This window comes from Podarcis melisellensis (genome assembly GCF_964234715.1).
Source record: "Podarcis melisellensis genome assembly, chromosome: 4".
NCBI lineage: Eukaryota > Metazoa > Chordata > Lepidosauria > Squamata > Lacertidae > Podarcis > Podarcis melisellensis.
Genome location: NC_138531.1, coordinates 42,217,898 through 42,230,234, shown reverse-complemented (window position 1 = coordinate 42,230,234; position 12,337 = coordinate 42,217,898). Strand labels below are relative to the sequence as shown.

The 12,337-nt window shown below is 43.1% G+C and overlaps 1 protein-coding gene across 2 annotated transcripts; it reads right to left on the bottom strand.

Moving 5' to 3' along the window:
• Nucleotides 1-2,173: 2,173 nt before the first annotated feature.
• Nucleotides 2,174-7,055, bottom strand: SAT1 (spermidine/spermine N1-acetyltransferase 1). Of its 2 annotated transcripts, XM_081909266.1 has the most exons (6): nucleotides 6,762-7,055; nucleotides 5,324-5,375; nucleotides 5,144-5,227; nucleotides 3,709-3,810; nucleotides 3,573-3,613; nucleotides 2,174-2,726 (listed from the first exon to the last, which is right to left on the bottom strand). In XM_081909266.1, the coding sequence occupies exons 1-6, from the start codon at nucleotides 6,825-6,827 to the stop codon at nucleotides 2,556-2,558; spliced, it is 516 nt and encodes a 171-aa protein (XP_081765392.1). In that variant the 5' UTR covers nucleotides 6,828-7,055; the 3' UTR covers nucleotides 2,174-2,555. The 2 variants fall into 2 exon arrangements, with proteins under 2 accessions (XP_081765392.1, XP_081765391.1); XM_081909265.1 differs by lacking the exon at nucleotides 6,762-7,055 and having other exon boundaries at nucleotides 5,324-5,757.
• Nucleotides 7,056-12,337: the final 5,282 nt, after the last annotated feature.

Sequence of the window (12,337 nt, the reverse complement as noted above, 5' to 3'; positions counted from 1 at the left end):
GACGTGATTATGAACTTCTCTCATATCCTGCTGAAGAAATCTGAACAGTGCTAGAAACAGTTTCTGTGTCATTTCCCTTCCTTTTTGTTGCCTATAGCCGACACCTTGCGTTAAGAAAGGCTTGGCTGAATTATTCAAACATGAACCCACATTGTTCATGTGCTGTCAGCTTGTAAAATGCAGTGGGAAATTCAGATTTCTGGTACTTTAATATTGGCTTAAGAGAGACAAGCTGTATATTGCCCTCGAGCGGTTCTGGTTTTCATTTCCCCGCTTTTGTTCTTAAATATAGTAACAGTTGTTAACGCACATGAGGCAGTGATATGAGCCTCCAGTGTCATAGCCACTTCCTGAGAGGCACTGTTAGCTTTCCTCTCATGTCTGCTGGTTGTCAGTCCAGAAGGCAAAATGATGTGAAGGTGGCACGGCAAACAAGTGCTTGGGGGGGGGGGGGACCACACACTTTAAGTGAAAAGCAGGGGGACGAGGGGGAACCTCAGGCCTTTCTAACTGGCCCTCAGGATTCTCCAGACCACACTGACCAACACATCTTCCCTTGAGTGTTTTTGTGTGATTGGAACGTGTTCTTCAACTCATAATCCCTTCTGTTTGCCTGGATAAAGATGACAGAGGGATATGTGTGTGTGTGTAGAAACTAGGCTACTGTACCAAGGTCAAACTCACACTGGTTGCTCCATCAACTTTTGTCGCTAGCCCCAATCATACCTGGCACATGGCCCCTACAAGGTTGGCCAGAAAGGAGTGTGACCTTTGAGCTGAAAAAGGTTCCGCAGTCCTGGTCTGCTACTGATCACCCATCACAAAGTGGCTTTATCAGTAATGTTTTCTTGATAGAGCAGGGATTGGCTGCAGGTTCTCCTGGCCCACAACCCCCATCACCCCAGCTCCTTAGACAGGCTGGCTGCAGTTAGTGGGAGCTGGGAATCCAACAACATTAAGAGTTGCAGGATACCCATCACAACCCAAGAGAGAGAGATACAGGAAGATGGCTATGAGAAAAGGTAGCATACATTTCTCGTGTGTGTATGCCTTAAATGCTTCCCCCCCCTTTAATATATAAAAGGATACTAAAAGTGTTTTTCATTTCCTTAAAAAGACTTGTGCCTAGAGGTATAATGTATGAGAAATGTGGTTTGTAAGCTGAACAATAAAAGCTCTACAGGAAATGAGTCAGTGATGCCAAATTTCCCAACTTGCTGACGTTAGCCAAAGGAACTCAGATTACGTTCTTCGGTATCATTCTCAGACCGTGATTATAACAGAGTGCAATGGGGGCTTTCCTTGGAAATTCTTGCCAAAGCTACTGCTAACAGGAAATAATCGGCATTCTCTGACTCGTAAGCAGTGAGAGGACAGTTGTATATACTGATTTTGGGGGGAGGTGGGGAGAAGAACGGTAGGTTAAAAAGAAAAACAATACAGGAGGTGGAATGAACAAGTTTGTTGGCTTTTAAAAGGTAAAGGACAGTTAAGTCCAGTCATGAACGACTTGGGTTGCGACACTCATCTCGCTTTACTGGCCGAGGGAGCCGTTTGTCCGCATACCGTTTTTCCGGGTCATGTGGCCAGCATGACTAAGCCGCTTCTGGCGAACCAGAGCAGTGCATGGAAACGCCATTTACCTTCCCGCTGGAGCAGTACCTATTTACTTGCACTTTAATGTGCTTTCAACTGCTAGGTTGGGAGGAGCTGGGACTGAACAACAGGAGCTCACCCCATCGCGGGGATTCAAACCACCGACCTTCCGATCGGCAAGCCCAAGGCTCAGTGGTTTACACCACAGCGCCACCCATGTTGGCTTTTAGCAACCATTAAAGACAGGTATGTACACAGCACTGTTTTGCTTTCTTTACTGCTTCCCACTCAGAAATAACTAAGCGGCACTTGGACTATGATTTACAAAAGGGTAACTGTTAGTACATTGCAGTAAGAGCAAGTCTTGTGGCAGCCTTTTAAAGACTGCTCAAAACCAGACATTAACCATGTCCTTCAGCTCATTAACTGATGACACTACCAGCGAAGTCAGCTGATGGGGGGGACGGACCAAAGTCTTTGCAAATCTCCCCACAGTGATATCAATGAAATTTCATGGGTCTAAAATTACATTATAAACAAGTGCATCAAAGAACCACTGAATAAAATATGACACCAGTTTGTGGTCGCTAGAATGAAAAACAGTTTATTTGCTTATGAATGCAAATAATTAAGAAAAAACCCTACCGGTGTGTACACTGTACACATTTGAATGACACTTACAAGAATGAAGTTATATACAATATACATTTCAGGATCACGGGTGTACTGATGTGAGGATGGAGACAGACAAGTAACTTGACTCTGTAACTGTCACTGCCTGTGGGATTAGAGTCCCAAAACTCCAGCAAACAATCATATTTGTGCCACTGGTAATAAAGCTTTTGAATTAGGGTCCATATTAACTTATTTCATTACTACAAGGTTGGATAGGAAACAGGAAGGACAGTCAAAAAGGAATTATTGGATGCAAATTGCTATTGTCCTGAGAGCTCAGCTCCTCACTCTTCAGCTGCCATTTTCATCAAGTACTCCTTGTCTATTTTGAAAAGTCTCCATCCTTCCTCAGACGACAGGTCAGAAGCTCCCCGTCTCTTGTAGAACCTGATAGAAGGCTCATTCCACTCAGCTACCAAGAAGTGCATACTGCTGCAACGACATTTGACAGCCACCTAGAGAAAGAAAATGGGCAGGAACAAGTAAGGTGCTGGGATGTGGTACTGCTTCTTTAAAAAAGTTCTATGTAGGGAATTTCCAGATGTGGTAGCAGTTACGTTGTTTCACGGAATCCCTACTTGATCTATTTTCTAGGTTCCCTAGTCCACTATAAATCTCTTGAAAACGAAGCGCTCTTGGATAAGTTACAGAAAACATTCCCAATGTGCTTCTTGAGCAGTTTGCAACCTTGAACAAATAATGCCAATATGCAACTGAAGCAGAAGGGGAACCCTAAATATCTGAATGGCCTGGTGAATATTGCAATATTCACAAGTTCAAACATAGTGGTGTGCTACTGCTGTACAATATTTCCTTGAAATAAGACACATGGTACTGAGCCACGCTACATTTGGTCATGCGGTTTACTGCTTATACCTCCTTTGAGAGGATGTTTCCAAGGTGGACTGGTCATCTGAACACTCCCATCATCAGAACAATGAGGCAGTGTGCTACCACAGAGTACTCTATCATGGGCTAGGCTGTCACAAAGAAGGCAGCACCATTAATCCAAGGAAGGATATTTAAAAGCAGCATGAGAGATATCCCAATAGGTACAGGAAATGCTTTAATGACACAACTCTGCTGAAAACATTTATGTAAAAAAAATTACATGTTGGGACGTGTTCTAAATAAAAGTACTTCTTGTACCTATTGGGATACTGCTTTCTATGCTGTACTAATGCAAACTCAACCAAAGGCACACTTATCCATGGGCACTGCACAATCTGGAATAATTTCCCAACTAAGTGACTTTGGTTAAGTGATCATTTTAGAACACTTTTCCCATATCAGCTTCTTACCTGACTTAAATTCTTTAGAATTTCTGAACCAATGCCCAAACCTAAAAATAAAACAAGTGCAATTTTATTAGTTGTGTTTTTAGAAGAGTTGAATCAAACTTAATTGTAAAATGTTTCCTTAAAATTTAAATGGTACCTCTGAACTCATTCATGACAAAGAAGTCTTCAAGATACAGCAGTTTTCCAATCCATGGGTCATACGTGAAGTAATACATGGCAAAGCCCACAACACTGTATCCTGCAACAAAACATATTTACTTTACATACATGTGCATACATACAGAGTACCTTTTTAATAAAGCAACAAGTTAGTATATACGAAATATCACATGCTTGTGCCAAAATAGTCACTCCGAACATGCAAAATTAATCTTATGCTGCAATAAGCCAAGTTTAGCACTCATCATACATTATAATGAATTGCAGTTTAAGTAAGATAGGAATTCCTAGCAAGTTAAGGCCATCCTGGAAAGTTCTAAGACCCTCAAAAACCAGCATCATATTTTTTGTTCACAGTTTCATGTTGTTCTTGCACATACCCAGGAATTACGTAATTGCAACACCTGGCAAGTTGTGTCAACAATTACATCATAATTATAGTCTTTTGCTGGAGAGTCTCTGTACATACCCTATTGATACCACTTTGGAAAACAATTCAGGCTTCTACAATTTTACACGGCAGATCAGAATATTGTGGCAAACATTTCAACTCTGCTTCCTTCTAGATTTTGGAACATAAAACTCCCAAAGCAAAAGCCCCTGAAGTTTGTTTTCCACGTTAATTGATGTCCATTTGTTTACAATGCAATCACTCATTTTTTTTAAAGGACGAGACTACAGGATTGCCTTTGTGACAGCTAAGAGCAAATACAGCAGCTATTATTTTTCCAATATGAATATTTCAAGGAAATAGTGATTGCTTTCAAGTGTTTTCTTTGTTTCATTGCTTGCGTCATTCTCCTATGCTTCTGCTTGCAAAGGGAACAATTGTTCACTATCCTTACTACGTCCTAGTCAATATTCATATTTAGAGCTTCAATCTTGTTACATGTAATCCAAGGAACAGAGTTACATACAGGATTTCTGATCTACCGAGTGTTTTGCATATGCTTTTTTCTCTTTCTTTTTGAGGTACATGTTTTGGAATAGGATTTGACCCTGGAGACCTTACCTCATATATCATGATCATCTACTTTATTGTGTAACGGATCTTTTAGTTACCTCCCCGCCCATCCATGTACACGGAAGGGCCATGTACATGGCGAAGCTAGAGACTGTAACCTGAAGATTGGGGACAAATTAAAGAAAACATGTGATTCAACAGGATTACATAGTGATAAGTCAGGGTCAAACAAAAACAGCCATGTAACGAAGTGGAATTATAGTTTTGTTCTTTTACGATTATACCTGGTTCTCCATCACCTTCAGGATAACTGAACAATAAGATATCATTTGAAAAGTTCAGTAAGTTTTAGCATTCACCTTTGCAATGAAGTACAGCTAGTCTTACATATTATAAGCATTGTTATTTACATTCTGTTATTTTCTAATTATTTTTTAAAAAGTTTCACCTTCAGCTGTCCAGTGTTCTTTTGGCACTTCTGCAACAAGGCAGTGGTAGAAGGGATGTTCTCCAAAGCCGTCCTCAAGTAGATCTACAGGATTACAATAAATGTATTATCTAGCTACAGTTTTCCTACCCCCAGGTTGAATTGTCACAAAACTGTCCTGGTAGTCTTATTTTATATTACCTTTTTCAGTCAGTACCACTTGGTCCTCCATTTCTTCATATTTAGCAAGCTCCTGTCCAAAACAAAGCATGTATGTTTGGTTATATTTCATTGGACCAACTTCTGTTAACATATTTTGCACTTCTTTTTCTTGCGCCATGGACCATAATCTATATAGAAAAACCCATTTTATAGGGTACTATCTGCTTCTCTTCTGAGAAGAGTGAAAATTCAGTAGGGAACTATACAGTTAATGGATTATCTACAGTATTGATTCTACACCCTGAAGGGACCTGAGGGAATTGCCTAAAGAAGATTAAGGAGGCAGCCCTTACACACATTGCCCCCAAAGCAGGCCCTAGTGAACGCTTGAGACCTACTTCCAAATAAGGATGCATGGAATTGAGATGTTCCAATCCTGACATATATTAAGCATTTAAAATGACAGGAACGAAAGGGTTAACGATAATAATTCCAATTTATTTAAGAAATGCAAATTAATGCTAAACCTTGGGGGGGGGGATTCCCAAGTGAAATACGTGTTCCTCAGTGTTTGTATCTAATGGGACATCCCATCAAAGGAATTAGACCAGATGAACAGCTGAATCACTTTCAAGTGCAGTTCTGGCGCTGGGTCCTTCCTTCCTTTTTTCTTTACAGCAGTCACTTGTGCAGAGGGTACAAACTGTCTGCAGCCTATTTCGCAACAGCAGGAAGAGGATGTTTTGCCAACTCAGGAGGGCAAAGGTGTCTGTACCCAGAAGGAAGTTATTTCGATTGCAGAACAAACAGTTCCCACCCTCAGGGGCCTACCTTTGCCCTTGAACTGTATGTGCTAAGCTAGACAAGAACTGGACGGGGGGGGGGGGGGACTCCTGAAAGATCGAAAACACAAGATCGTTTTTTTTGCTTCCAGAGTAACTGCCATGTTGAGAAAGTCTAGGCATGTTTACACTCCCAACGCATAGGATTGCAGTTTAAACTGGTGTGTCGCCGAGTGGGGAATTTCTCGCGCTATACACACGTCAAACGTTAGCATTTTGGTTTGCTACACAAACCGCCTAAAGCAGGTGCAGGCTTATCTAGGGGTAAAAAAACTAAGAGATCCGTGTCGTCCAGTTTCTTGCTTTTATCCCACCTTAACTAATTTTTGTTGAAAAAAAAAGTCGGAAGGCGTGTGGTGGCAATTGATAAAAATGCCTTATTTTGGCGTGACTCGCTAAGCAGCGCCTCTGGTTGGCAAAGATAAAAGCGCGAAACCCTTCCTTCCCCCTCCGCCACCCAGGACGGCGCGCTCAGTTCAGAGAACAACTTTTATTATATATATTTTTAAAAAGCAACAACTCAAGAGGCTCAAGACGACAGGAGGCCAATGGAAGTGACTTTTGTTTTTCCACTCTTGTTCATTGCATCTGCTCGTGTCTTGCCTGCGCCTGCCCTGGCACAGAGCGAGATCTACCTTTATGAGGCGCAGGAGGTCGGCGCAGTCCTCGGGCCGCGCGGCGCGGATACAGAACGAGGCCATTTTCGGCGGCGTTTCCCTTTGCGTCCCCCGCCTCGCGTGAGTCCCCGATAGTTGAAGAGCAGGAGGAGCAGTTTCTTCATTCGCGTCCCGGGCGCGGCGTGGGCAGCTGCGGCGGCGGCGGCACAGGCACAGTCAGGCTGCCAGCATCCCGTAGCGGCTCTCGGAGCGAAACAGCAAAGCCACCGAACGAGGGCGCAGCGGAGTCTACTCCGGGTGCCCGCCGAGCAGCCCCTATTTATGCCACCGCCATCCCGACTCCCAGCCAATCACAAGTTGCCCCTCTATTCTCCCCCCACCCCCGCCGTTCCTCCTTCATCTCTTACCTCATCTTTCCAGGAAATGATGCCGGGTGGAAACTTCTGACTCATCAAGGCCCGAGGGAAAAGGCAAGCAAGGCTGTGCGGAGACCGCCACCTTCTGGAGCCACATCACCGCGCCCTGGAGCGAGAGGAGAGGGCCTTTGTCTCAGGCTTCCTGACCTCCTTGCAACCCACCTTGAGGCACAGCCTTCCACAAAGGCTATGATCCCACCTACTGATGTATATGCTCACAAGGGAGGACAAAATAGATATGGCAGTTTAGCATCCTATGCACACGTGTTTTTCACACCATCTGCACAGCATTGTTCTCATCCACGTGGCAGCCCAAGCCCCACCCCCATTTAATTCGGATTTTCCTGATCCCCAGTTGGGCTTATCCATTCCTCTGTTTGCCCCTCGCTTCCCCCAGGGGAATCAGGACAAACAGCAATCAGCCCTTAATGTGGTAAGATTTATCCAACATAAATCATATGCTACCCAACTATGAGGGTATTGAAGTTCATTTTGTGGGTGGGTTTTGGCTCTACCTGTGCACTGCGATAATGTTTTGCTAGGTGCCATCTATCACCAAATCCCCTAGTTCTGTTGGCCAGGCACCTCTCCGTGGGCTGGTCACAGGCCACACAATTAAGACAAAAACCTGCTTTGTGCAAGTCTGGTATATCGGAACACTTATTTGGTACACACTCTGCTTGGCACACCCTCCACACACATGTACACAGGCAGGAAGCCTCAATGGCGACCTTCTGGAGGCTTCACCCGGAGCAAAAAAACCAGCTAGCCCCACCCTCTCCAGCTATGGCACTGCCTAAAGGTACATATCTTATGTGACATCTCTCATTGTCTTTGCCTTTACTTCAAAGTAGCTGCCAGAGAAGGGCCACAATTTGATCAAGGAAGTGGTGCTGGGTCAAGGGAGGGGAGCAAAGAAACCTATGTCAGGTCCCCAGTATTGTCAATGCTGACTGGCTGTAGCTTTCCAGGGGTTTTGGCTGGAGTCTTTCCCAACCCTGTCTGGAGGTGCCAGGAACAGAACCCTGGACCTTCTGCCTACAAAGCTTGTGAATTTTTAACTTTGTTGTAACAGGTTGAAACCATCTTGTTAAGACTTGTTCCATCTAACTCCTTGCTTTAAGGAAACGAACAGAGAGGAATCAGTGTTATACGGTAATCTTCTTTTTAATAAATGTACAAGCAGCTTGGCCATTTGTTTTTGTTTTTAGGCAGATGCAGAGATGTGGGGCCTCTAGGACTTTTTATAGGTTTATAAACTAATAAGTGAGATGGAAATTATGGCCAGTGACGCAGTCACCATCTGGATTGTATTAACTATGGTTAGCCTCGCCCACATATATAAATGTATGGTCTGGGAAATAGGGTTGCCATATTTCAAAAAGTAAAATTCCTAACACCCACAAATTTATTGTGCTTTCTGGGGTTTTTTTTGTGATTTTAACTTCACCTCGGCCCCAGCCAGCGTAACCAGTGGTTTGAGGTGTTTGGAGTGGTGGTTCAACAAAATCTGGAGGGGCATAGGTTGATCATCCTGATAGGTAAAAGAACAAAATTTATTAGAGAGCAGGAAAAATGACCTTGTATGTTTCTAATTACATGTGTGGGAGGGAAGAGAAAAAGAAATAAACTGCCACATCCTATGCATGCTTCGCCCAGAAGGGGAGGAGAAAACATCACAGAAAATCCAAAAACAGCATAAAAAAGCAGACATTTCCCCCAGTATCCTGGGGAAAAACACTACAGCCCATTAACTGGGGACCATGCTGGCAACCACACCCATCTGCCACCCACATACAGAGGCAAGAAACTGAAAAATAACTGGGCACGTGGCCCCTGCGCATACACCTGCACCAATGGAAACACAATGCCACAGTGTTCCCATTCCATCAGCCGCAGTGGCGTAGTTTCTAGTGTGGCCAGTCTCCAGACACCTCTCATGCAAGGATTCGGTTTCATTAAAGCTTTTCCTGAGCACTGTTTTCTGAGAGCAACACACTGTGGCTGTGTACCAGCTACCATTTAGTCTAGCTTCAGTGAGCTCCCACCGCTGGTGTTTGTAGCGGTGTAAAAAAAAAAATACACATGACTTTAGCCACAATCCATATCTATCCTATACAGTAGTTGCTTGACAAATACTGCTGTTTCATGCATTCTCTCCATCTGATTTGAAAAGGTAAGCCAACACTTTCCTGTCACAAGCTGAAATGTGTATCTTTGAGACAGCCGCTGCATATGCAGATGCCAGCTTCAAAAACAGGGTGTGGGACACAACCGTGATGTGTTTTAAGCTACTAGTGTGCATACAGCCTCAAAGGGGAGGAAGAAGAGGCAACACAATATGAAGCAGGGAGAGCAGGAGACATGAGCTTCAGCCCCACTAAGGAGGTGGTGGCAAATATGGCCTTATTTTGCCTTTTGCATGTATAGCAAGAAAGAAAAAGCCACCTCATTGTAGCCCACTACCATCCATATACAGTGGTACCTTGGTTTGCATATATATTGGTTTGCATACGTTTTGGATTACAAACACGTCAAACCCGGAAGTGCGTGCCCCAGTTTGCAACGGTTTTTTGGATTACAACCCATTTTTTTGGATTATGAACAATTTTTTTGGGAGGGCCCATTGGTGAAAGCGCACCTTGGGTTACAAATGGACCTCTGGAACGGATTATGGTTGTAAACCAAGGTACTACTATATATACATACAGGGGAAATGATATTATTATAAAGCAGTTATGTAACTCAAGTGATGGCAGTAACTCAGTACATTTTAACCATCTCTTTGCAATTTCATTAGAGCAATAAACCCACAAATATCTTCTTGATTGCCTTAAGGATGCACAGAACAAAAAAGGAACAGTAGTGGAATTGGAAGGGCACCTCCCCGACATGCTACATGCTGAACTTGCTCCAACAGCTACCTCTAGGAAGAGAAGAGGGAAGGGGAATTGCTACACCTTATGTAGGTAAGTGCATTTTCAGTTCTGCTTCTACCATCTGTAGTATACATTTAAAATAGCATCATACCATTTTAAACACTTTCTTCCAAATAATCCTGGGAGGTGTAGTCTGTTAAGGGTGCTGAAAGTTGTTAGGAGACCTCTTTCCCCCTGCACAGAGATTTTCCAGAGTGGTTTAACAATCAATTCCTCTTCCCAGGGAACTCTGGGAATTGTAGCTCTGTAAGGGAAATAGGGATCTCCTAACAGCCCTCTGCACTTTTAACAAACTATACTTCCCAGGATTCTTTGGGGGGAAGCCATGACTGTTTAAAGTGGTATGGTACCAACTGAAATCTATGGTGCAGATGGAGCCTTAGGAATATGAACAGCATTATGGATAAAACAAGACCTGCCGGGTGTGTGGAATAGCCCATGTTTTGCATGCAGAGGGACCTACCCAACACAAGAAAGGGACGAGTTAAGAGAAGTACTGTATGCACTAACTGTTTGGCTTCTGTACAAGCGCTAACCAGTCCTTTTGGCCTTCCTCTGGAAAACCGTGTGACGATCCGCTCACCCTGTTTGGCCTGACAGACCAGTCCTGTGAGTTAGCCACTGGACATGCCTTGTCCTGCTCCTTCCTTATCTCTTCCTTCCTGCCCCCTCCTCGCAAGTGACTGCCTCATATGCCCTTCACAGCAACACCCATTTGATCTGTGAACCCTGAGACACCATCCCTCCTTGCAGTCCTGAGTGAGCAAACAATTAAGGGGCCACTGCCATTCAACATGAGGGCAGTCGCCACTAAAACTAACAAGTATTCTATGAGGGAATTACTGCTAACTTTGAAATACATGCAGACGCGCTCATGAACAGCATGCTACAAAAACCGGATGCACATAACTCAAATAAACCAGTGCAGCTGCACTTGAGAACTGGGGTGTGTTTGTGTGTGTCATATTAGGCCAATGTTGAGGATTAAGATATAAAAATGCTTAATCCACATTCCACAGCTAGGCTGCATCCATGGATGATTTCACATGCTGCCCAGCCCATATCTTCATATCTGAAAAACACACACACCAATAATTCATAGCAAACAAATGAACACCATATCAGAAAACATATGCTTGCAGCAGGAGGCATTTCTTTTGTGATACTTATCCCTAAATCTGGGAGCTATTCTCTCTCAAATAGGATTCTCCCATGCGAACTCAACCCCATGGCTCTGTTCTGAGGAATGGGGCTATAATTAGCAGGCCAGGACACTGGTCTGATTTGGGATTCAAACTAAATCAAACTAAAGGTCAGTTTAAACTGGACAACTAAATTGCACATTTGGTGATTTGGAATGGAAAGAGGACTGGTCCTGGTCTGAATGGGGAAATAATGGGGATAGAGTCCCACAGGAGAAAGCTTGCTTTAAGTCATAGTAGTTCATCATGAAAGTGCTTCCACTGAAATTAATAATAATAATAATAATAATAATAATAATAATAATAATAATAATAATAGTCCAGTAGCACCTTAGAGACCAACTAAGTTAGTTCTGGGTATAAGCTTTCATGTGCATGCACACTTCTTCAGATACCTGCATGCACACAAAAGTGACAATTTGGTTTTTTAGATTAACTATTTTTCCAGTATTAATTGCTATACAGTTTGGACTCAAATGCTGCCACATACCCAATTAAAAGAAAAAGAAAGCAATTATTGTATTATAAAGCCACTAATCCTTCCTAAAATAGTTAACATGGGAAAGAAACTCTGGAAAGAGACAGAGGAAGTTAATCCAGAGAAATGGATGTTGGGGTATGTAGGAAATACTGCTACTAAAAATACATGTATAACAATAATCCCGTTGATATAAAAATCATGTAATGTGTTCTGTATTAATCCAGAATAACAACCTTGACCTTTCTGAAGCTGTGAGGATAGAACAGCAGAAGGGACAACATCACTGTTGTCTGGTGCCATTGGGACTGATATGCTCTCTGAGAGGCAAACTACAATGACCATAATTATTTGAAGGAAGGGATGTGTTTCAATGGTGTTTTCAAGGCATATGTACACAGCCTCAAAATGGCTGCCATTTTATGTCTGGGATGTGGGGTGTACGGCTTTTGGGAATAACACTGCAATGGGGCAAAACCTCTATGGAGAACACCCCCCGTTTTCTGAGATAAAATTATGGGATGAAGCTTTCCTGGGCCAATTTTTGTTGTTTCAGTGT

Coding starts and splice junctions, on each gene's coding strand:
- SAT1 (XM_081909265.1), bottom strand. CDS start 5,462: ATGGCGCAAGAAAAAGAAGTGCAAAATATGTTAACAGAAGTTGGTCCA. Junction 5,228..5,323: donor AGTGGTACTGACTGAAAAAG/GTAATATAAAAT, acceptor GTAATCCTGTAG/ATCTACTTGAGGACGGCTTT. Junction 2,727..3,572: donor TTCTAAAGAATTTAAGTCAG/GTAAGAAGCTGA, acceptor TTCTTTCTCTAG/GTGGCTGTCAAATGTCGTTG.